This window comes from Eublepharis macularius, chromosome 3 (assembly GCF_028583425.1).
Source record: "Eublepharis macularius isolate TG4126 chromosome 3, MPM_Emac_v1.0, whole genome shotgun sequence".
Taxonomy (NCBI): domain Eukaryota; kingdom Metazoa; phylum Chordata; class Lepidosauria; order Squamata; family Eublepharidae; genus Eublepharis; species Eublepharis macularius.
Window position 1 is genome coordinate 70,104,581 of NC_072792.1, and position 26,564 is coordinate 70,131,144.

A 26,564-nucleotide genomic window follows, 5' to 3' on the forward strand; every position below is an offset into this window, starting at 1 on the left:
ATTCCCCAGTACAAGCAGAAAAGCTATTGTAGGTATCAAAAGAACTTTCTAGATTACAGGTTTATGTGCACTTTGCATTCATTTAGTCTATCTTTTTATTAAAAAGGGTGTGTGAGAGAAAGAATCATCTGTTTTATTATCACAGTAATATCAAAAGGGAAAATAAATTAAGCCTTTATATTTAGCTGCTGTCTCTCTGATGCCTGTAATCTGAATTTCATCAATAAAATTTTAGGACTTTATACTGTCTTGCATTCAGATGAATCAGTAGTACACCATTGAGTAGTCTGCAATCTCTTGAAAAATGACATCTTGCACATTTGGAAGCCATTGTTACACATGTTCCCTGGCAACACAAATGCCCCATGCACTGTTGCCCCATTCCAAAATCCAGTTCAAAGGCTAATTAATTGTATCCGGTGACATTATCTAGGAAGGCAACACAGGTAGAGACTAACAGACAGTGCTTTGCAGCATATTTATAACAAGATCCTAAGAAGGCAATCTCATTGATTTCAAAGTAGTTGATTTCAAAGAAGTAAAATTAAAAAAAAACTTTAATTGTGTCTATGATTGCTGAAAACGTAAACACTAAAACATTTCCACACACATGCCTATGTTGTCTTATGTAATATCTGGAAATAACCAAGTGTGATATATGAATGAGGCATTAATCTCTCTGCCAAAGTTCTGAAAACTATACTAGTACCAGGAAATGAAATTTCATAGTTGTAGATGATTCGGACATATCACCTATAAAGATTTAACCAACAATATTATACTCTGGCATTTTGTTCTCAAATACAAATCTGGTGTATCTTCTGCTTCTAAATAGATAAAAGCATAGAATAGAAAAGAGTACAGGCTCTGGCAATTTAATAGTGCAGTCCTAAACAGGTTTATTTAGAATTCTACTTAACTCTTCCCAGTGGGGCTTACGCCCAGGAAAAGGTTCTTTTTAATATATGTTTTCAGTAAAGTAGATAATGAAGGAAGATGAAGACCAAATTTTTTTTAAAAATTCTTTTTACATTTTTAGCAAAGTCACAGAAATTTGGGCACTGCAATAATAAGGCCATTAAGAAAATTCCATAAATAGAGCACTTAAAGAGAACCTGGAATTTGTTAAAAGATTTGCATGAATTGGTTTTTAAATGAATTGTTTGGCTTTGTCATCACTTTGGGGCACCCACTTCAGAATTACAGTTTATCTACGGTCTTACATGCAGTCCCATATTGGGGACTGCGCTTGCGCAGGCCAGCCATCCGAAGCAGGATTTACAAGCTTTTAGACTATTTGGGAAGGGGCAGCCTCCCCCGCAAACCGCTCCTAGCTGGTTTTTCCTGCAGTATTAAGTCCGCCCCCCCTTTCTCCCTCAGTTTGCTTTTTGCCGCTGCAAGGAGCAGACACGTTCTGCTTAAGCTTAGCTGTTGATTTCTTCCTAGTTAAGTTAGTTATAGCGTTAAATAGTTCTAGTTATTGTTGTTAGTTGGTTAGTAGTTGGTTAATATTGTGTAGTGTTAGAAAGTTCTTTGTAAATATTTATCCCAAAGAAATTGTTTCTTCTAACATTCATTGTCAAGAACTATTGAATTTCTAAATGTATGGAACTCCTTAGGAATTGTCATATTTTGAGTTTTGTATGGTTGTTTTAAGTTAATGTGGAATGGGTTTTGTATAGTTATGTTTTAAATTAAATGTGGAATAAATTTATTATTAAATTAAAAAAGAAAAAAGAAACTGTAAATATTTATCCCCTAGACATTCGGAGGGGTAAGTTCGGAATTTCTCTTCTTCCCTGTTTCTCCCTTTTACAAGGCCGTTTGGGCTTATCGGGAGTTGTCGAGATGGCAGACAAGTCTCTTTTTAAGAAATGTGAGGGCTGTGGTACTAAGATGGCCAAAACAGATGGACACTCATTGTGCCTGGCCTGCTTGGGGGAAGGACATGTTGTGGAGTGCTGCAAACATTGCCAGTTGTTCACTCCCAAAGCACAAGGTGACCAAGCTTCGAGGCTGAAGGCAATGTGGGAGAAAGCGATGTCCAGCTCCATAAGCCTGGCAGCTAAGAAATCTGCCTTGGTGGAGCAAGCTAAGCTTCCTGAGCCCAGAACCACATTGGATCCCACGGTGACATCCAACCCGGCATCCACAGATTAACTGTCAGCTCTGTCGGCTCCAAGGGTTCGGAGCCGACCGCGTTCTTGGTCCTGAAAGACTTTGACCCCAGTCCATTCCAGGGCCAGTGTGCTTCTTGTAGAGGGAGACCACGCCACCTCAAGGAGTGGAAGGTCACAGTCTCCGGTTCCATCCAGAATGGAAGGAGCGGTTGCTAAACCCCACAAGCACTAAGTAAAATCTAAGCACAGGTCTCGGAAGTGTGCAGCTTTGCCACATCCAATTCCCCTTTTGGAGGTGACTTGTAAGACACCCCCATCCCCGCCGTCTAAGGAGAGATCTAGCTCAACGTTGGTGATATTAGCTGTTTGTTCTGAATGGGCAAAATGTTGGAGACGAAGGTCTAGTTCGGAGGAGAGTGGTCAGTACCAGAGACCATCTTGGTACCCGCCTTACCCTATTCCAGGTTACCTGCACGAATGGGACTATTTCCTGACTTATCCATTTTCAGTTCCAAGACCTTTCAGATCCGTTCAGAGCAAATTGAGGGACTCGGAACTGACATGGTACCCCTGAGCCCAATCAGCTGCATCAAGGCACGGGTCAGAGTCGGAGGCAGAGCCTCTTGAATCTGCACGGAGCCCTAGCTTCACTTCAGAACCGTCTCCAGAGGATGCCATAGGAGAATCTGAGAGGAAGTCACTGTCTATTGACTACAAGCTATACGTGGAACAGATGATGCATATGGTGAAGTCTCTGGATATAGATGTGTCAGCACCCCAGCCAAAATCATGGGACAGCATTCTAAAGTATATTTACTCTGACACCCCAGAAGTGGTGGCTTTCCCAATGATAGAGGGCTTTATCGAAATTATGGATGATCTACGTCAAAAACCGGCTTCTATCCCAGCCACAACGAAGAAGGTTGAGGCTCTCTATAAGATCAAAAACGACGAATGCCCTTACTTGTTTACCCACCCTCCTGCATCATCCATGATAGAAGAACTGCAAGCATGGCAGAGACAAGGCAGCTTCTCTACAGCGGCAGATAAGGAGGGAAGAATATTAGACACTGGATAGAAAGTGTTACTCAGGCTCAGCACTCACAATCAAAATGGCGAACTTCTTAGCCATCATGAGTGGCTACCAAATTTTTCTATGGGACAAGATGACTACATATGTTGATAGTTTGCCTGAAGAAAAGAAGGCACTGGCTGAACTCATTCGCGATGAGGCCATTATACTGTCCAAACAGCAAATTAGCACCAGCAGACATATTTTGGACACTGCTGCTAGAGGCCTGAATACTACCGTTGCTTTGAGACAGCAGGCTTGGCTGTGAGCTAGTGTGCCACCAATTGAAATTAGAAATAAAATGGAGGACATGCTGTTTGAGGGAAACACCCTGTTCTCAGAAGCAATAGATGAGTACCTATCAAAAAAGAAGAAAGACCGACAGATGGTGAAGTCCTATGGTGTCATTCCGTAGTCCTCAGGACCTCCATCAACCTACCAAAGCCCAGGAAGGAGGGGCTATCAACTGAGAAGGGATTACCGTTCCTATCATTTTCAGCCCTATAGGAACCAGTATCCATACAGAGCGCAGTATCCAAATCAAAATCAGTCTCAATGGCGGTCACTGGGAAAGACCAAGACAGGTCATCCAACTCAAGCCAAGAAGGATCCCCCCCCCCCCAGGCTGGAGAGACCAGTTATGACTAGCAGAGAGCACAACTGCGACTTCCAAGTTATTTTTGGACAGATTAGCTCTGTTTTTTGAGGCCTGGAAGGCCATCTCTGATGATGCATGGGTTTTGTCAATAATTAAAGAAGGTTATAGGTTGGAGTTTTAATTCCGTGCCTCCTACTTATTTACCTGAACAAGCTCCTGTAAATGTGTTGCCTGAGTTACGGCAGGAGATTGAGTCCCTATTGGATAAGGGAGCTCTACAAGGGGTACCTCCATCAGATAATCCTTTTGGGTTTTATTCCCGTTTCTTCTTCATAGACAAGAAGGATGGAGGGAAGAGGCCCATATTGGACCTGCGAGGTCTAAATGAGTATTTATGTGTGATTTACAGGATGCATATTTTGATATTGCAGTTTACAGAGAAAATAGGAGGTATTTATGTTTTAACTTTAAAGGAAAAATTTTCCAATACACTGCACTGCCATTTGGTTTGGCTACAGCCCCTAGGGTTTTCACTAAGTGTATAGCAGTGGTAGTGGCCCACCTGAGGAGGTTGGGGGTGCTGTTTACCCTTATTTATATGATTGGTTGGTTACTGCACAATCATCAGAAGAGTTACATTCACACATACAGTTAATACTTAAGATGTGTGCCAACCTGGGACTGATAATCAATGGTAAGAAATCCAACCTACAGCCAAATAGGACTGTTAAATTCATTGGGGCACAATTGGATGCCTTTTCCAGTAGGGCTTATTTACCTTCTGATCGCTGTGAGTGTATAGTGAATTTGGTACAAACATTCCAGAGATACAGATTTCAGTCAGCTAAAACCATTCAAATTCTGCTAGGTCTCGGGCTACTTCAAAGTATGCAATGAAGCGTCAGTTGCCGCGCGAGATCATCATCGATTTTTCATCTAAGAGGATCCGGGACACTATCCTATACAATTCATACAATGCGGATTTGGACTTCTTGGGCAACAAAATTAAGATATTGAAAGACGTCCCATTTCTAGTCCGGAAAAGACGTTTTAAGTATAAAAAGTTCGCAGCTCTTCTGAGAGAACGTGGAATAAAGTACAAATGGTTATTTCCGGAAGGAATCTGGTTCACCCATAAAGATCAAGCCTTTAAGATATTATCAGAAGATCAACTAAGGGATTTTGAGGACAGGAACCCAGAATTCCAGTGCACCAAGCAAGACGAAAAGGAGAAGTCTGAGGGGGAGGGGGAGGAAACGAGCAATGCGGCTGCAGTTGCGCAGAGAGAACTCCGTCCGGGACCCAGGAGGGGAAGAAAAATTTAACTTGAAATTAAATTGTAATTTGCATTTAGTAAGGTCAACCACTCCATCAATATAATATAAAGCTTTAACTTTTGAATAATGGCAGTATGAAGGGAAAACAGAAATGTAGTGTTTAGTGTTTAGTGTTTGTAGGGTACCTTCCCCTTTTTTCCACCCCTCCCTCCCTCTCTCTTTTTTCTTTCCTCTTTCCTATCCCTTGTGTTATTGTAGTCTTTTGTAGTTACTGTTCTGTAGGGTATGTATGTATGTAGCAGTTGTATGTTAGATATTGAAAATAAAAAATTATATATAAAAAAAAACAAATTCTGCTAGGTCTTATGGCCTCCACTACTGTGGTAGTATCCATAGCTCGTTTGAGAATGAGGCCGCTGCAGCTTTGGTTCATTAGGAAGTTTGACCCTCAGGTGCAGTCACCGCATGCAAGATTCTCAGTTCTGAGGAGAATATTGTGTTCCCTGACTTGGCGGAAAGACCCTGCTAATCTAAATAAGGGAACACCATCTGGGCTTGCGTCTTATGATGTCACCATTACAACAGACGCCTCGTTAGAGGGCTGGGGAGGACATTGTGAGGACTTGACTGTCAATGGGGTAGGGTCCGAGAGAGAAAAGGAACATCATATTAACTTCCTAGAGCTAAGAGCAGTCTATTACTCTCTTAACTCGTTTGCAGATATGCTGACTGGAAAAAGAGTTCAGGTTCTATCAGATGACATGACAACCGTTTTTTATATAAACAAACGAGGAACAGCGTCGTCAAAACTTTGTCAAGAAGCCATCAGATTATGAGACTGGGCTATTTCCCCAAATATTTTGCTTTCTGCACTCCATATTGCAGGTTCCCAAAATACAGTAACAGGCTACTTAAGCAGATTAGGGAGTTCCCATCACAAGTGGGTTCTGTCAGACAAGTACACTCAATTAGCAACAACAGAAGAGGGAGACCTCCAAAATAGTCAATGTCACAGGTAGAGCACAAGCTCAAAGGAGGTGAAAATAAAAGTCAATAATAGTTATAATTTGGTAATTCTATAACAATATGTTATTCTAATCAAAACATTCACAAAAGAATTTTATGTAGTGTAACGCCTGCAAGTCCGTGCGCAATGAAAGTTCATTGGTCGATATCGTTATTGTTGTAGAATTACCAATTATATCGTTATTGACTTTTATTTTCACCTCCTTTGAGCTTGCGCTCTACCTGTGACATAGACAAGTACGCTCAACAGATATTCCAGAAGTGGGGGTGTCCAGACACCGACCTTTTTGCAACCCCAGAAAATGTGAAAGCCCCACAGTTCTGCTCAAGAGGGGGGATGGGCAGGAACTTGAAAGGGGATGTGTTTCAAGTGGACGGAGGGTCTCTTTTATGCCTTTCCTCCAATCCCATTAATTCAGTGGACAATCTGCAAGATCATAACGGATCAGACCACGTGCATTCTGATAGTTCCCTTCTGGCTGGGTCAACCGTGGTTTCATACACTCAAGAGTCTAGCCAAGGGGAATTATTTTCACCTCCCAGTAGTTCTGGATTTACTGTACTTTGGTCAGACATGGCATCATGACCTGAACAGGCTGCACTTAACAGCATGGCTCATAAGACATTAAATTCCCAGTTTTCTGAAGAGGTAGCGAACATCATTTCGAATGCTCACAAGTCCTCTACTAGAACTTCTTATGCACTGAAATGGAACAGATTTGTGGCATAGGCTGAACCTAAAGGAATAGCTCCTGAAACTTGTCCTTTGAGTGACATTTTTGATCATTTAGTGTTTCTGATCAACACAGGTTTAGCTTCTTCATCTATTAAAGTTCACTTGGCAGCTATATCTGCCTTTCATGCCAATGTAGATGGTAAGACAGTTTTTTCACATTTTCTTTCTAAACTGTTCCTCAAGGGGTTATATAATTTGTACCCCCCAAGGACACAGATAGTGCCTCAATGGTCTTTGTCGTTAGTGCTGTCCAGCCTTGTGCTGGACAGCACTAACCCTTTGAGTTGTTAGCGACATGCAGTTTGGCTCTACTTTCAGCTAAAGTGGCTTTTTATTGGCAATTATCTCAGCTAGGAGAGTTAGCAAGTTGCAGGCTCCTTCAGGTGTTCCCAGACAAAGTAGTAATGCGTACTAGTCTTCAGTTTCTACCTAAGGTAGTTTCCAGGTTCCATGTCTCCCAGTGCTTATCCTTACCAGTGTTTTTTCCTAACCCTACATCTACAAAAGAACAGACACTCCATACATTGGATGTTGAGAGTTATTTTATTTTACATAGACAGAACAAGGTCATTTTACAAAAGCCAAGTCTTTTTTGTCAGTCATACAAGGCATAGCAAGGGTAAGGCAGCTTCAACACAAACCATTTCTAGGTGGGTGGTATCAGCAATTAGGTTAAGTTACAAGGCAGCAAAGGTCCCATGCCCATTTAATCTAAAGGCATATTTGATGAGGGGACAGGTGACGTCAGCAGCTTTTCTGCGTGGAGTGCCACTAGGAGACATCTGTAAAGTGGCCACGTGGTCGTCAGAAGAGACCTCTGTCAAGCACTATGCAGTAGATGTCAAATCCCGAAGGGAGGTGGCAGTGGGACAAGCAGTTCTGCAGTCACTGTTCACATGAGAGCATCACCCCACCTCCTTGGTATATAGCTTGCAAGTCTCCCGGTGTGGGACTGCACGTAAGACCATAGATAAAAACTGAGTTGGACTTACCTGTAACTTCTGTCCATCTAGGTCTTCGTGCAGGAACACATTCTCTCCCCTGCTATGAGCTCTCTGAACATCTTTTTGATAGAAGCTTGCAGTGGTGCAGAACTGAGGGAGAAGGGAGGGTGGCCTCAACACTGTGTGACCATTCCAGCAGGAAAAACCAGCTAGGAGCGGTTCATGGGGGAGCCCCCCCCCCAATAGCCTAAAAGCTTGTAAATCCTGTTCTGAATGGCTGGCCTGCACAAGCACAGTCCCCAATGTGTTCCTGCACGAAGACCTAGATAAACAGAAGTTACTTACAGGTAAGTACAACTCTGTTTTCTATAACAGGAAAGAAAAACGTTAAGAGAGATGAGAAAAGATGAGGATTTAGAGTTACCAACTAAATAATAGGTCATTGATAGTTATTTTAAAGGAACTCAAATGTGAACTTGCAGAACAAATAGCAAACTCACCTTGTTTACTAGGTGATATATATAAGAATCAAAAGGCCAATCTTCTTAACTTATTGTAGCTAAAAGAGGAAAAGTAAGTGCAATATAAGGAATCACAGGATTTGAAGTAGTAGTGTGTGAAAGCAGCATAAAACAAAACAGTTTCAGGTGGGTAGCAGTGTTGGTCTGTAGTAGAAGAGCAAGATTCAGGCCCAGTAGCTCCTTAAAAACCAATTATGTACAGAAAATGGCAATGTGAGGTGATCAGCTTTTTCTTTTCAGAGAAGAGGCCCAAATACCTATTTTGTGCAAAGAGTTGCAAGATTTCAGATAAAGGTGGACTGGCTATTTTAGCCACTGGGGAATTTCCCAGCGGGCCAAAGGGCCTGCCCCCCCGCCCCCCGCACTTGGGCCAGGCCAGGACAGGAGGAAAGGATGACACCCAGCCTGGCAAAGGGTAGTGTGACCCTTGCCTGGCCCAGGTGAACTGGGTGCAGGACACAGATGACTCCTTCTCCCTCCTTTGTGGGGTCAGGGCCTTTTTACAGTGCCATTTTTTTCTTTCCGATCTGCCTTGATTCAGAAATATAGCTTATAAATTCCTGAGAATGCTTATAAAGTTATAAAGCATGGTACATCTGTTTCTGAAATTACAGTAAAAGCATGCAAAAGCGAACCAACGTGTTCATCTTGTTTATAGGGAGTTATGTGTAGTGCAGTGATGCTAGAATAAGTTGGGTTTCTAGTTTGGCTGAAATTAAGTACATTCATCAGTATTTCTTCCAGTAGTACTGGAACATAAAACATTATTTTGAGGTGCTAAAGGTAAAGGCTTTTTCAGATGTAGAATGCTGCTGCATCAGTTTATCCAACATCTCACTGTATAAGCACTTTGTTTTGAAAAGTATTCTTAGAACCATTTTGTCAGAATTATTAATATATAAGGTTTTGAAGATTCCTTTGTACTGCCTTGTGTTGCAATTAAGGAAGTATCTGGCCACACTGTTGAAAGTTAGCAGTGATCAACCAATTCTTTTTGATAGGTTTTATACTGATTTCTATGAATGAGTTAATACATGTTACTAATAATGAAGGAGTGTGTGTTAAATTTAGGCATATCATCAAATATTTAGCAGCTGCTTCTAGTCAGTTATAATTATGGGCGGGTAGACTATTATCATTATTTTGTACATTTAATGGAAAGTACAAAGAAAAAATAACATAAAAATACCCCAGGTAATTTTGTTCAGAAATCGGATTCTTTGGTGGAAACCATGACTATAAAAATAAAGTTACTGCGACTTTTCTAAAAGGCAACACAAGGAGAGGGAATCTGAAATTTAAGATGAGAAATAGAATTTGAGTGGCTTAGATAATTAGTAACTATGTCTTTTGGAGGATGGATCTTATGGAATATTAATACCAAACTTCTCCACTGCTTTGCCAGTGAAGAAGACAGGAAGTGAGTTAAATTTAAAGTACTGGCTCATGAGGCATATATACAAACCAGGTAGGACAGACAGAAATGTTGCCAGATAAAAATACATTTTTTATGTAGACAGAAATGGGAGAAACAGAGGTTCAGTGGATATCTAATGGTTATTGAATGATAAGAACGCTGAACAAATCCTTTTGATCTCAAAATTGTAATATAGCCATTCCTCTCAGAGTGCTTTATATAGTTTTCTTTCATGCAAAGTACAGGGAACTCCGATAATTCTTCATGTTGTATTGCTTTTTAAGGCCTGTTCCTTGTCTGTCAAAGCATTAGATATCCCAAAATCACAACTGTGTGTTAATTATCATTATGCCACAGTTTGTCAACCTGAATGAGGCACTAGAAAGAAACTTGCCTTTTTTCTCTTCTTACAGCCCTTTTGACTGTATGAATTGTTTTGTTTAAAGTTTTCAATAAAATTAAAATTGGCATGCATCTTAACCGAGTGCCAATCTATCTTTTTGAAACCAATTAACATTTATGGCAAGCATGGAATAGTTCCAAGCTTATGTAAAGAATAATTCACAGGCAGTGCCATCTGTGAATTGCTATTGCTTTGTGGCTTGTTTCTGATAAGTAACTCCATGTATACTTTTGATGTTTCAGTTTCTGCAGGCACTACTAGTTAGAGAATGGTATGGTGACTTTTTTAAAAATCCTAAATTTTGATATATATATACTCAAATTCTTTGAGAAAGTATCTTGGTTTTCAGCATAGACATAGAACTGTTAAAACAAATGCAGTGAAATCCTAAACAGAGTTACTCCAGTCTAAGCCTGTTGAAATCACTAGGTTTAGAGTAACTGTGCTTAGGATTTCACTGAAAAGATAATAACAGTATATTAGTCAGCACATTTTAAACCAAGTATATTTTATACATGTAACCTACATAATTGTGACATCATTCAGAAGAACCTGGTACCAACATGATAGATCCTGGCAAAGTTAAGTGGCTGCTTCAAAATGGTAGTATGAATGGGATTATCCTTTTGATGTTGCGATAGGGGGTACAGAGCAGAGGAAATATAATCTCCAAAGGTGATAATAGAAAACTGCCAAAAAATTGGTAGGAGAGGATAAAGGCAAATGACTTGGAGAAACAGACTTGGGATATAGCAATTCATGAAAATTAGTGAAATTAGGAAATGAGACTTTTCCCGAAGAAGTAAATTTTGGGATATAATTGCAATGGAAAGCTCAATTTTTTACAATTGAAATCAATTACTTTTTAAACATTTCTTGGTGAACAGTTTGATCTGTTGTATTACAAAGCTGCATAGATACACTAATCTGTGTGAATAGATTCCAATGATCCTAATCTCTAAATACTAATTACTGAATGAACTAAAAATGGATTTTAGTGCCAGATGCCATTTAAAGATTTTAACATAGTGAATATATTGTGTATTTTTATCTTGCATTATGTTTAGAGTATGATGATTTAGAATGCTCTTTTGTACTACTTTTGCTTTTATTTTAATTTGAATTACTTCTGTAAAATGAAACTATGGGGTAGCCTTGATCTTTCTGAGAAATATCTGTCTTTATTTTGTAGGAGACGCATGAAATTGTGGCTATTAAAAAATTTAAAGACAGTGAAGGTAATTGTTCAACTTTCTTGTATGAGAACTAACAGTGCAATCCTGTGCAGAGTTTCTCCAGTCTTCGCCCATTGAAGTCAATGGGTTGGATTCAATCGAAAAAGTCTGAGTGCAAGAGGGGTGATTTCCACTGTTTTCACCCATTCTGTAGACCAATATTTTTAAACCTTCAGCCCCAGGTGTCCCAAACTCCCAGACGTACGGGAAACAATCTGCCCTTTGTCTGTCCAAGAATAATAGTTCTGAACAACACAAGATTATGATGCTGCACAGTATGTACACAGTTCTTGTCACACCCCAATACTTACTTTGATTGCACATTCATTGCTTCTATAACTGAAAGAATATGGCTGTACAAGTGACACACAAAAAGCTTTGGGGTGAACACGGGTTACACACCTATTACATAGTTTTGTGACTTGTTATACAAGGATTTTCCTGCCATAAGTCTGCGCCAGGTTAGTGAACCTTGATTCTTGTAATCTTTTCTTCAATGTGCTACCCCTGCTATACAAATTCAGTTCATACAGATTCCTTATATGTACGTATAATCTTTTTGAAAATGTTAAATAGCAACAAGACTAGTCTTCTCTCTCCAAATCATATCAGTTACATGCATGTTTCTGTGAGCTGAAAATTGATTTGCAGTATTTACAAAAGTTAAAATATGCCTTTCCGTGGCTCATGATGCAGAATGGTTCAAATTATATATTAGAAAATCATTTTTAAAAGTTGCTGACAACTGTATACAGTTATTTCAGCGTGTATGTAAGTAGATTTTAGTCCACAGTTAAAAATTTGTTAATAAATATAAAAAAGAAGATCTAACTGATTTTCCGATATATTTGGTCTTTATACAGACACATATGTTGATAATTGCCTTTTTTACAAGAAATGATTTGTAAGTATGAAAAATGCCAAAAACGGTATTAAAATAAAATCTAATTTGCTTTGGTTTTTAACAATATCCTTCTTGTTTCTATAAGTTTAAAATTATCTAGGTGTGCATTATAAAAAGAGGTGGAAACTCAAGCAATTTGAATACAGGATTTTTTTAAAGTCTAGATTGAGCCACCCTGGAAAATGAAAGAGAGAGAGAAAACCTTTTTTTTCTTTCTTTTCATGGAAGCCTAGTATTGACATTTAAGAAGATTTTTATCCCTGTAGTCTTTCAGACTCATCCAAACATGTTTACCTATAAGTAAGTCCACTAAGCTCAGTTGCATTTACTACCTAGTAAGTATGCTTAGCACTGTGAACTAGGAGTTGATTACTCTTAAAATGGCACCGATTTATGCTGACAGCTCATGCTATGCTATAACACTGAACCTGGGCAAGAGCTGCTTTGTAGCAGGGAAAGGTATTTTCCTGCAAGGACCTATCAGATCCCCTTCCAGTGTTCTATAACTGTGTGTGAAGTTAATGTAGGTCTAACTCCATAATATCAGTGGGAACAAAACCAGCTGTCAGTCTGGGGTTGCAGGGAAAATATTATTGAGCGGGGGGGAGGCTTAAGCGTACTCATCCTCCTTCCTCTGCTGCAGAGGACAATTGCACAGACAATGGGCTGTTTGGCTATTATTACATAAGGTTACAATGTACTGTGCAGCTTGACCCTTGTGGTCATTTTCCGTGCTACTACAGGGCAATCAAGGTTTAATCTTTAGAAACAAAAGATTCCAGCACTGTTGTTGTTAGCAAATAATGTCAGGTGTTTACATTGGCAGCATTTATACACCATACAGATAAGTAAAAATGTGAGCAAAACCCAAGCTTGTTGAGGTTTGCATGTGTGCCCTCTTCCTTCTCAAGCGGAGCGGGGGAGGGCTATTGTTTAAAAGAAATTCAAGTTGCCCAGAATGTAGAAATGCTGGCTCATGAGTTAACCATAGCTTGTCCCCCCACCCCCAGCTGGGACCATATGGTAAAACTCATCTGAGATGCCCAGGAGAAACGTAGGCATATAACTATTTTAAATAAATACATTTAAATACATAAATCATATTTCAGTATGACTACATTTTAGAATCATAGTGGGAAGGAACTAATTCTAGTTAACCTGATTATTTGCATTTGTTTGTATTTAGTAATCAGAATTAATTTTTAACCTTGATTGTCTATACAAGAAGGGAATAGTGAGCCGTGTGCAAGCAGGCTCATGCACATTTACATATAATTTCATTTAAATATAACATCTGATGCCGTAATGTACAAGCCTTTTGTTATTAGTGATATATATTAAGGAACCATGATGGCTAAAGGGCTGCAATAGTCTTAGTGTTTGTAAAGATATTTGCCTTTCAGTTGTTCAGCGCATTGCTTAGGCAGTGGCTATGTTGAAAATGACTAATTTGTGATCAGCAATATTACTTTTATAGTTGCTGCAATAATTTGACAGTCAAGCAGAAAAAGAAAGCCAATTACATTAAAAACTTTTGCTAGTGTACAGTTACATTACAATACACGTTAGATAGTTCTGTAACTCTTTAAAGAAAAGTTGACAAGTTATGAATATGATTTAGTACTCAAATTGATGAAATATTAAACATATGAGTATAAACATATTGTATAACAATGTCAATAGAATATTTTATTATATTTCAGATTTCAGTGAAATTCTGTCTTTGTGTTCTATGCTAAAAAAGAATATAAAAATATTTGGATGGCGTACTCTTACCCACTCTTATTTAACTTTTAGAAAATGAAGAGGTCAAAGAAACGACTTTGCGAGAGCTTAAAATGCTTCGTACTTTGAAACAGGAAAACATAGTGGAGCTAAAAGAAGCTTTCAGAAGAAGAGGAAAACTTTATTTAGTGTTTGAATATGTGGAAAAAGTAAGTTGAGTTTGCGCTTATTCAGGAGAAAAACTCCAATGTATCTTAACATAAGAATTGTATAAAAATGAAGATATTTTATGTATGTTATAAGATTTTTTTTAACTACTGAAATGATATTGCTATGTATTTGGTAATTTTTGCTTACTGTGTTCCTCAATACTGAGCAAAAATTATAAAGATATATGCATATTTTTTAAAGCCCAGAATATAATTTACAGACTTTTTTCTTTCACTGTCTTCCATTATCTTTATTTTAGTTTTGACTGAAAAATAAATAAGTGGCGTCCTAACATGTAAACTGTACTTAAAATATTAAGGATAGAATGGTCACATTCTCTTCTTTACTATCTCTCTTAAAGGTTAATTGTTGAGTAGCTACCCTGGGCTTTGGGGATGATTATTCCCATATCTCTAACAGGGACATTTGCAGTCATTAGTTGTGATTCAGTTACTGAGACTGGATATTCTGTAAACTGTTCTCCCCCTTTTTGTTTTTCTAACAACGTCCAAAATGTTCACCAACTGCAAGGAACCAGCTTACCCCATCTCACAACCTTAGGTTGTTCTCTTTTTACCATATCTCATGGTACTCATTTTTACTCATTTCTCATGGAATGGACTCAAAGGGTTATAATAATAATAACATTCGATTTATATACCACCCTTCAGGATGACTTAACACCCACTCAGAGCGGTTTACAAAGTATGTTATTATTGATGTATTGTCAAAGGCTTTCACGGCCGGAGAACGATGGTTGTTGTGGGTTTTCCGGGCTGTATTGCCGTGGTCTTGGCATTGTAGTTCCTGACGTTTCGCCAGCAGCTGTGGCTGGCATCTTCAGAGGTGTAGCACCAAAAGACAGAGATCTCTCAGTGTCACTCTCAGAGATCTCTCAGTATGTTGTTGTTATCCCCACAACAACAAACACCCTGTGAGGTGGGTGGGGCTGAGAGAGCTAGAAGCTGTGGCTGACCCAAGGAGTCCTGCGCTCTTAATCACTACACCAGGCTGGCTCTCAATTGCTGGTTGCCGTTGGAGATCAGCTATCGCCAGAATGGGAACTATCTTGTGGGGTTCCACAGGAAGCAATCCTATCTCCCATGTTATTCAACCTCTATGTAAAACCTTTAGGAGAACTCATTCGCAGCTATGAAGTTGGGTGTCATCAATATGTGGATGACATCCAACTCTATATCTCGCTATCCAGGTCCCCGCAGAATGCAGTATAAATCTTAGATCGCTGCCTGACAGCTGTGGTGAAATGGCTGAAAAACAACAAATTGAAATTAAACCCAGACAAGACCGAAGTGATACTTGTTGGGAGGTCAGATATTCTGAAAGACATTGTACTCCCCATTTTCGATGGAGTTTGTTTGACCCTCACTGACTTGGTTAAGAGCCTAGGGGTTATACTGGATCCAGTGCTACTACTAGAAAAACAAATTAAGGCAGCTGCAAAAAATGCTTTCTACAATCTCACTCTAGCCTTGAAGATGGCTTCTTATCTTGACACATCCAACCTGGCCACCTGGATCCATGCTATGGTAACATCAAAACTTGACTATTGTAATGCACTATATATTGGTCTTCCATCTAAGTTAACTAGGAGTCTCCAATTGGTGCAAAATGCTGCAGCTCGACTGTTAGCAGGTGTAAGCAGGTGCATGAACATCACTCCCATCCTGCAGTCACTCCAGACCTATCAGCTACCATGCTCAATTCAAGCTACTGGTTATTACATACAAAGCTCTTCATGGCCTTGGCTCAACATACCTACGGGACCGCCTCCCTCCCTATGTCCCTCCACGGAGCTTCGCTCATCCAAACAGGGTCTCTTGCAGGTGCCAGCCCGCACATGGGCAAAATCAACTGCAGCCCATACATGGGCCTTCTCTGTGGTGGCCCCTACCCTATGGAACAGCCTGCCTGACGAGGTCAGGAGAGCGCCCATGCTCTTGGCTTTCCACAAACAATGCAAAACTGTATTATTCAAAAAGGCTTTTTTACTCAGATAGGAGGGCAGTATTGTAGGGAGGGGGTCTCAGATGTTTCGCCAATGAGTTGGGAACCATGGGCTCCACCATTATATTGCTTTACATATTATCTGTTGCTTTGAATACGTACTCGTATATACTGCTTGTGCTTCATGTTGCCTAATGTCAGTCCTAGAATGGATTATGTTCTGTTTCAACCATCCTTCAACCCTGTATTGGATCCTTGCTAATGCTATGTCTCTGTAAACTTTTATTCATCTACCCTGTGACACTGTTTATGGAAATGCCCTTGACCCTGTATGGAAATATAGTCATATTTCCCTTGTCCTTGCTACTGATTGTACTGATCTCACACTATGTAATTCACCTTGAGTCTCAGTGAGAAAGGTGGACTATAAATGACATAAATAAATATATATCTGAATAATGGGCTCATTGCTGCACCATTTTTGGAATTAATTGATGACTGATGTTGTGATATTGGTGGTATACTAGAACTAGAGTTGATGATTTTGGGGAAGGGTCATATAGTATCCAGAGTTTTGTGGTGCAATGTTGGACTCCATGAGCACCAAGATCATCCTGCTCTGGGGCAGGACTCAGACAAATGACTCCAGATTGTCTGGAGCAGACAGAGATTGTAGAGATGGATGTCAACTACTATGTTAACGGTACCCCTTACCATGTTAAATATGTAAACTGGCAAAAGTGGTTTCTGAGAAATTTTCAGGTCATTCCTTGCATTTCTCTGTCCGAAAATTTGTCCATCCCGCCACAAATCCTCAGGACCCTTGAAAGGCGACGTTCAGACCATTAGTTTGTTTATGGGTGTACCCTTTGACACTAGACAGCTTCATGCTATTCTAACAACTGATGCTTCATTGCAGAATTGGAGCACACATTGTGATGATAAGATTATAGTGGAATAAATGGTCTGACAGTGAAGAATATTTCATATTTATATACTGGAATTCAGAGCCATAGGTTATATTCTTGTTTCGTCACAGATATGTGTTGGGGCAAAGATATTCAACCCCAAACGGGCAACACCATGTTGTTTGTTGCCACGACAGGTGGGCACGCACAGCATCGCTAACCCTTGGACAGAGACTAGGGTCTTCTGCAGTTGGGCAATTCCTGATGGAATTTCCATGCACGGTATCTACATCTCGGGCTCAGACAACACCAGATCAAAGGGGTTGAGCACCATCTTGAGTTCCACTCATTAATGTGTTGTAACAATATCAACGTGCAGCTAAGATTCCTGCGGCAGGTAGTTCCAGGTGTGAACAAGTTCACCACTAGCATTAATGCCAAGGCACGAGTGTTGTTGTTCTAGAACAGATAGTGATAATCTCTCTTTGGAAACATGTTCTTACATGTGTGAACAGGTTGCCTATTCTATGCATCCCATTAATTTCTCCTTAGTATGTAGACGTTTACCTATTAGAAGGGACATTTCAAATTGTATTCCCTTTTGTTGGCCCAGGCAAATTGGGCCCTTAAGTGATTTGGTCATTCCAGTCAGGGGTACAGGTAACTTCATTACACTGCATTACACTGAAGCTTTCAACTGTGCTCGCTAGTTGAGAAGAGGGATCTACTATATTTGTGTCCATCATGGGATTACTTCCTTCTCATCCTGTTCCCATCTTTTTTTATATCCCTGTGCTGTGAATTTTTAAAAAAATTCTCCCCTTGCAAGCTTAGTCATTCTTTACTAGTGAATCATGGGGGAAAATACCAGGAAACACTACAGATCCTGCATATCTGCATTTACTAGTGTGGCCTCTGCAACAAGATGTATTCAGGATTTAAAATAATTACTTTTTGTATATTGTTAGTGTAGTGGACTTGTATTTGAGCATACTTATGGCTTACCTATCTAAAAAATGTGAAGTACCTAGGGATATTTTGGTAAATGTCCTAATACAGGTGTTTTCAAACTACTACAGTTATTACTCTTTTATAAAGATTAAACTTTTTGTGGTTCAGAAGTTTGTTTTATGATAACCAGTTTTAATGTATGTCTGCATGCATATTAACACAGACTTCAGTGTAGAAGCAAATATATATGAAGGATGAAAAGTTTAAATATATCTTTCTGTATAGAATCTAGCCTCCACCAATACTTGAATAAATTGCATGCCTGCATTGACCACCCTAGTACTTGATTCCCCAGTAATTGAGGATGACACGGTCCTGTCTGAGATTCTTAAAAACTAAACCAAGATTAGAGCACTACAGGTCACAGACCCCATTCGTGTGATAGGAGTCTAGAAGTTAAATAAAATGTCTAAATTCTCCTGAGCAGGAAACAGACATTCAGTGCTGACACTAAACACTGTCTTTGAGCATTTTTGATGGTTTGGGGTCATCCTTTAAAAACAGGATCTGTCCTCAATCAGGTTTCATCATATTATCTGTGTGAGCCAACCTGAACAAGCCATAATGAAACTCGTAATAGATTTTTCTCTTTCTGTCTGGTTAAAGCCAGGGCCATCTAGAATCTGTGTGGGTGGCATATCTTGTCCCTAGTGACAGGCAGAAGCAATACTGATGTGAGAGAAGAGACCATTCTCGCTAAGTGATGTGACAGCTGCCTGGAACATCAAAATGCAAATTCAGCAGTGCTGTGAGCCATGACAGAAGTCAGATTTTTCCTTGCCAGATGTCTAGCCTGATTTGTAGTGTTGTGCCTATTGTCCTCACCATTAATATGGTGAGAAACCAAAACCATATAGTTTTTTACTCTGAAATTAGATTACTTTATTTTAATGTTAATTAGAACTTCATGTGATAAATTGCATCATTACTTGCATAACTGTGTTACTGCAAAGTGTTTCAGTAATATTCCAGGTCAAGTTTCTTTTACAGTCTAATACAATCTTCTTTTTAAAAAACCTAGAATATGCTTGAATTGCTAGAAGAAATGCCAAATGGAGTTCCACCTGAAAAAGTAAAAAGTTATATCTACCAGCTAATTAAAGCAATCCATTGGTGTCATAAAAATGACATTGTTCATAGAGGTGAGTAGAACAGAAATGAAAATCTTTAATATCAAATTTTGAAATTCGTCTTAAGACTTCAGGAAACAAGAGTGATTGCATTTGTAGTGCACTTAAAGCAGGTAACTGACAGAGTATAGAACAAAGAATAAAAACGTGTACTTGCTTTTAGAGTTAGTCTTTCTGTAGAATATATTTAGATGGCCTGTAGCTCAGTGATACAGCATCTGCTTGGGATGCAGAAGCTCCCGGGTTTAATCCCCAGCATCTCCAGTTAAAAGGATCAGTTAATGGGTGATAGACAAACCTCTATCCAAGACCCTAATGAGCTGCTGCCAGTCTGGGTAGACAGTAATGACCTTGATGGACCAAGGGTCTGGTTCAGTATAAGGCAGTTTCATCGATATTCATATTTGTAGTCCTAGATTGCCGTCAGTTTTCTTTAGGAGTATGGAGAGATGTTCCTACCGAGCTGGATAGATCTAGATAGTAGTTAATATTGTAAAGATACAAATGTCACTTTAACCAATATTTGTCATATATCCTTAAGATATGATGTTTATGTAATTATGCTATGTTATTTTACTTACTTCAGTATAGAAATATAATTTAATGGGTAGCTTCAATAAATATAGGTACTGTTTAAATGACATCTAATTTAATTTTCATTAACAAAGGGTGAAAATCTGCATTAGATTATATTTATCTGTTAACATTTTTCATTTTTCCCCCTAAGATAAAACAAGAACATAATTTAGTAGCATAATACTATGAAGCTACCTTTCCATCAAAATAAATTTCCCAGTGATTGTGTCTGCAAAGTTTTTGTGATTGCATGCAGATATAGAAGAAAGAAAACAGAGCTGGTATAGAGTGGATAGGATAGGGTATCGGACTAGAATCCAGGAGACTCAGGATCGAATCCACACTCCTACCATGGTAACTTACTGGGTGACCTTGGGCCCATCATATAATCTCAGCCTGGCCAACTTCACAGGGTAGTTGTTGTGGGAAAGTGAAGGAGGGGAGAACAAATGTTCTAACCTGCTTTGAATTCTCATTGGGAGAAAAGTGGGATATAAATAAATAACTGCATTATCCAACCAGAATACAGTTCTTTGAAATCAGATGATAGTGGGGCAGTTCAACATCCTCTGCTGAAATAAATAATATTTCACAAGTGCATGATTGTGGTGGATCTTGCTCTAGGTTTTCAAACCCTGTATTATTAATGATATTGTTTCCGAAAGTAAAATTTGTTAAAATATACTTTACAATGTTTCAAATAAATTGTATCACAAATATATGCAATTTTATTAAACCAATTAGTAATATCAAATGAGTTAATATGGTTAACTTTCTCCTGTACACTTAATATTTTAGATATCAAGCCAGAAAATCTTTTAATAAGTCATAATGATGTTTTGAAATTGTGTGATTTCGGTAAGCTATTTTTTCTCTTGTAGTGCATGTTTATTTTAAAGCAGTGTTTTATTTTCAGTGCTGTGTGTTAGAACTCTTAGTTTACAATTAAAATTATAAGTTTAATTTCATGCACTAGTACTTTATCTGAAAAAGACTGCTAATATTAACCTTTTGTTTTGCATCTGTTAAAGGTATATTGGCGTGTTACCTACTTTAATTATTCTCCAGTTTCTGAAAAGCCTTGTAGTCACTTTATAAAAATAGATGTGCATATGGCAAAACAGTTAATTTTGTTGTACCGCTATGACATAATTTATTAAGCATTTGTTGAATATCTGAGTTTGTGCTTTCCTGGAATATCTGAGTCTGTGTTATAAGTTACTGTAAGAGCCAGATTTTTTGCTGTTGTTTGAAGGACTTGCTGCTGTGGCACCTGCATAAGCAAGGGCACCACCCTCCTGCCTTTTTGCATGCATGTTGAAGGGGATCAGTTGACTGGCAAGGCAACTCAATTGAGTGATGGAGATAATTCCTCCATGACTCTGACTCGTGTCTTCTTCATCGCCATGGCACATCTCCCACAGTCCTCAGCTTGTATTTTCTTTCCACTGCTCTCTTTATCTGCTGTGTACATTGACATTGATGAAATCTTGACATTACTAAGGTCATCATTCTGACTCTCCTTGTTCCTGTCATGTGATTCTAATGTTACATGCTTGCAGTTCAGTGTGTCTCAGATCTGGAATGGTCAAAGATCTCTGTTCAGAGCTGCCCATACAGTTATCTTTTTTGTAAGCATTTAGAGAAATTGATCTTCCCCTTCAACAATGACACAGGTGCTTCTGCAATGAGAAGCCTGGCTGTGGAAGATTGGTCAAAAGTAAATTGTAGGGCAGCATAGAGTTTAGGAAGGCTTCTGTGCAACAGCTTAGGTATTCTGTTCCCCATCCCCTGGCTGCTACTAATTCCCACAGCACATCTTACGTAATTTCAGAAGATCTTCTAGCCCTTAGAGGAAATTTAAAAACCCTCTGAGCAGGTATCTCCTGGGTCTGTAGAGAGGAGAAATTGACAAAGCCTTCCGATCTCCTTTAAGATTCAGCTTCCTGGCTAACATTGCGACTCCCTTCACGTGCTTGTCGTCATGTAATTCGTCTCTTGTAGCTTAGCTCTAAATTTCCTATAGCCTTGCCAAGGTTCTCCAATAAATCATTCATGGCATACAAGCTTTAACAGACAGCTTACTCTTTGCTAATGATTTGGGGGGGGGGGAATGTGAACCTGGGAAGCAAGATTTTTTTAAAAAAGATAGATTACAGTTAATCTAGTTAACAAGCAGCATAGAGCTGCTGGAAGGAGTTGGATGTGTTTAGGGGACAGTTAACAGTGGAGTAGCTTCCTTACCAAGGTGGGAAAAATGTAGACAACACAGAAAAACGGTGGTGTACAATTGAAATAACAGAAGCATTTTATAATAATTTTACAATTGAATTCAGTAAATATGCTTAGGATGACATTCAGTGAGTCTCTCTACATGAGATATCTTACACGAGAACACTCAAGTGTAGAGAGAGACGCAATGTTAGCCAGAAAGTGTAGTTTAAAACGACAGTGCCGAAGGCTCTGTCAATTTCACCTCTCTACAGAGCTGACAAAGATCACTCCTCAGAGGGTTTGTTAATTTCCTTTTTGTCTCCCCAAAAGGGAGGTGAATTTGACAGAGCCTTTGGGAAGGTGAAGAGGAAATTAACAAACCTTCTGAGGAGCAATCTTTGCTGGCTCTGTAGAGAGGTGAAATTGACAGATCCTTTAGCGCTGTCTTTTTAAACTACACTTCCTGGCTAACATTGCATTTCTCTCTACAGTTGCCTCTCTCTCTACATTTTTCTTTATTTAAACTATAACCAATAACTTAAAAACTATAGACAACAAACATAAAGGAGGAAAACATTCTAAAAAGACACACTAGCAATACATAGACAAGTGAAAAAAGAAAAAGAAACCCTTAAACTAAGCTACAGATTGAGTTCCAATTTTCTCTGCAACAAATATACATCATTTTCAGAATCTCACTTCTTCTAAGTTAAACATAAAAGCCCTCTTTTTTCTATTGTTCATGCTTCTTAAGCCATAAATCCAGATGTCATCGTCCTTATTATCCATTTCATGCAAAAGCCCTATAAATGGTTTCCAATCAGTCAAAAATGTAACTAATGTCTTTTCCCTAATCAGCGAAGTAAGTTTTGCCATTGACGCAAACTCCAATACTTTTATCCACCATTCCTCCACTGTAGGCAATGTTGGAGTTTTCCACATTTGTGCATAGAGTACTCTTGCCACCGTAATCAAATCTAAAAACAAAGTTCCAAAGCTTTCCAATTGGCTGTCCATCATTCCCAACAAAAAAATCTCTGGTTTCAACTGGATTCTAATCTTCAAAATCTTCTGAATCGATATTGTATCTGCAACCAGAAAGGCTTTACTTTCTTATATGTCCACCACATATGAAAAAATGTCCCTTCTTGTTTAGCACATTTCTAACATACATTTGAAACACCCTTATACATTCTAGCCAATTTTTCAGGATACATTATCTTATAAAAATTTTCTTTGATACTAGAGCTTAATGTAAATTTCAACCCCCCTTGTCCACATATTTTCCCATTGCTCCATTAATATGTCATGTCCACAATTTTTGCCCATTTAATCATACTTGCTCTTCTTCCCATCTCAAACCTCAACAAAAGTTTATACATGTTAGAAATAACATGTTCATCATTTGTACAGAGGGCAATTTCAAATTCAGTTTTAGATTGACTCTTGTCTAATTTAAATCTCTCTGAGATTTTCATATAGGGAAGCCACTGGCAAGCATGCCCTTCTGCTGCTAAGTCCTCTCTTGATTTAATTTTAACTTGGCCTTGAAAAAATTCCAATAAACCATGATAAGTTAACCATCTAGGTGGATTCACCATTTCCTTTCTAAAATGAGCTTCTTGCGATGACAGCCAGGGAGGTATTTTCGAACACAACCTAGGCTTGTATTTATTCTCAAAATGGCACACCTTACATAATGATGATTAAACTCTGCATTGGCCTGAACTTTGACATACCATAGATATGCAACTTCGCATTGTTTCCTATGGAGGAAAATATTCCAAGGCATTCCAGAGCAAAGAAACCGTCAGCAAAGGCAACCTCTGGCCAAAAGCCAGTCCCAGTGCAAGTCCTGCTTCCAATGCAAGCTGAACCAACAAAGCCCAACAGAGCCAAACAGAGACAAGGCAGAACAGAACCCACAGACCTATGACATTCATTTCTCCCATTTAGATTAAATCTTAGTGTTTCTAGTAAATAACCAAACTGAAACCAGGGAACCATCATCAAACCAGAGAAGGACATTTATGGGCTACAAGAGTTGGAAGACTGCTTTCATGTGTAATTTCTATGTTCATATGGTAAATTTGCCAATCAGGTATAGATAATGCACTTATCTCCATTTTTAAAAACATTTTTGTAGACCTGATCTCTAAAAATTAAATAAATGGGATGAATCTTGTGATCCATCAGTGGAAAGGCACTGATAGATCACCTCCCACAACCATTTCAAATGTCTGAAAAGTTTATTTATAGAGTTACAGGACCTGCATGGGATAAAAGCCACTCAAGTCAGAAGACTTTAGTGAGAAAGGGGGAAGGGGACATAACCACTTTCTCCTGCCTCTTGCATGAGTAGAGCTCATCTGATGAAAAAGGAAGATGAGTGTGATCTCCTCTCCATTGCAACCTGTGCAGCTAGTATTCCATATGAGAATAAACTTTCCTGGGGTTGGAAATGGCTACTGGAGAAATGCTAAGAAGACTAGTAATTCTTGCATAGTATTCATAAGGATTTTGCACTGGTTCCAACTCTGTGTAAATGCATAATAAAATCATTTTCAAATGATTTTGATGTAGGTTTTGCTCGGAATTTGTCAGAAGGTAGTAATGCTAACTACACAGAATATGTGGCCACCAGATGGTACCGTTCGCCCGAACTCTTGCTTGGGTAAGTAACCATTCTAAGGGTGATTGTTACCACTTTTGTAAGTAATATTTATGTTTGTGTATTTATTCTAATATATATTCTAGATTTTAATATTTTGGCTGCTTATGGTAATTAGCTAATTTCAGGGCTTTTTTCTGGGAAAAGAGGTGGTGGAACTCAGTGGGTTGCCAGCACAGGGGGCAATTCTTGGCAGGAGGTGGTGCCCTGGTACCACATGTGCGCATGCATGCTCCCAGGGCCAATGATGTCACTTTGGGTCAGCTGGAACAAGGGGGGAGTTTTTAAAAATTTACATCGCCCTCTGAGAAAATGGTCACATGGCCGGTGGCCCCGCCCCCTCATCTCCAGATAGAGGAGAGTTTAAATTGCCCTCCATACTGCTGGAGCAGCACGGAGGGCAATCTAAACTCTCCTCTGTCTGGAGATCAGGGGGCGGGGCCACCAGCCATGTGACCATTTTCAAGAGGTTCCGGAACTCCGTTCCACCGCGTTCCAGCTGAAAAAAAGCCCTGGCTAATTTAATACTCAGTGCTAAACTGATCTTGTTTTCTTCTGGAACCTTACTTTAACAATTTCTTTAGAAAAAAAACTATTGTGCAAGATTTTTGTCAGGCTTCAGTTATGAAGAAATCTATTATTTTCACAGATGGTCACTATCTGAAACATCAGGGACTTACCCATATACTTTGTGATGTCGCAGGAAAGCATGTGTGCTGGAACTCCATTCCGCTGCGTTCCCGCTGAAAAAAAGCCCTGCCTGTACATATAAAAAGGGCCACAAGAGCCAAACACCAGCTCATCCCTTCATGCACTCCCTCTCTTGATCTGTGTACATTGATATTAAGTCAGAGATCATAGCTGTCAGATGACCATCTAGCCTCTTCTTAAATATCTCCAAGGAAGAAGAACCCACCACCTCTCAACTGAACAATGGCTCTTTTGCTTTAATTTTAACACATTTCTGGTCCAACCCACTGGGGCAACAGAAAACAACTCTGCTTCTTTCTCTATGTGTGACAGCCTTTCGAATACTTGAAGAGGGCTATCATATCACTTTTCGGTCACCTCCTCGACAGGCTAAACATACCCAGCTCCTTCAACCTTTCCTCATAAGACTTGGTCATCAGACCCCTCACCATTTTTGTTGCCCTCTTTTGGACACGTTCCAGCATGTCAACATCCTTCTTAAACTGTGGTGCCCAAAACTGTACATAGTATCCAAATGAGGCCTAATCAGAGCAGAGTAAAGCAATACCATCACCTCACGTGATCTAGACACTATACTTCTGTTGATACAGCGTAAAATTCGATTTGCCTTTTTAGCTACAGCATCATATTACTGACTCATGTTCAGCATATGATCTACTAAAACTCCTAAATCCTTTTCATATCTAGTACTGTCAAGATGTTTCCGCCATCCTCTTAAGTGTTCCTTTGATTTTTCCTACCTAAATCCAGAACTTTACATTTATCTTGGTTGAAATTCATTTTTTTAGTTTAACCTCAGTTTTCTAGCCTATCAAGATCACCTTGAATCTTGCTTCTGTCTTCTACTGTGTTTGCAACCCCTCCCAATTTAGTATTATCTGCAAATTTAATGAGCATCCCCTCTATTCTTTCATCCAAGTCATTTATAAAGATTTGAAAAACACAGGGCCGAGGACAGATCCCTGAGGTACTCCACTTGTTACTCCTCTCTAAGAAGACGAGGAAACATTTACAAGCACTCTTTAGGTACAATCTGTTAACCAGTTACAAATCCATTTAACAGTAAGAGGATCCAAGCCACATGCTTCAGAATTATGCTTCTAAAACTCTAGAGGCATAGAGTGGAAAGTTCATTGGAGATCATCCAATCCAATGATCTTCTCAGTATATGAATATTCAATTATTGTGTT

General features: G+C 39.1%; 1 protein-coding gene across 3 annotated transcripts in view; it reads left to right on the plus strand.

The window, feature by feature from the left end:
• CDKL5 (cyclin dependent kinase like 5) overlaps positions 1 to 26,564 on the plus strand; it is a 123,641-nt gene that overhangs the window by 48,288 nt on the left and 48,789 nt on the right. For all 3 annotated transcript variants that reach the window (XM_054974705.1, XM_054974706.1, XM_054974707.1), the window contains exons 4-8: positions 11,307 to 11,352; positions 14,051 to 14,187; positions 19,094 to 19,214; positions 20,577 to 20,636; positions 24,576 to 24,666. In XM_054974705.1, coding sequence (XP_054830680.1) covers positions 11,307 to 11,352; positions 14,051 to 14,187; positions 19,094 to 19,214; positions 20,577 to 20,636; positions 24,576 to 24,666 — 455 coding nt within the window. The remainder of the gene's footprint in view (positions 1 to 11,306; positions 11,353 to 14,050; positions 14,188 to 19,093; positions 19,215 to 20,576; positions 20,637 to 24,575; positions 24,667 to 26,564) is intronic.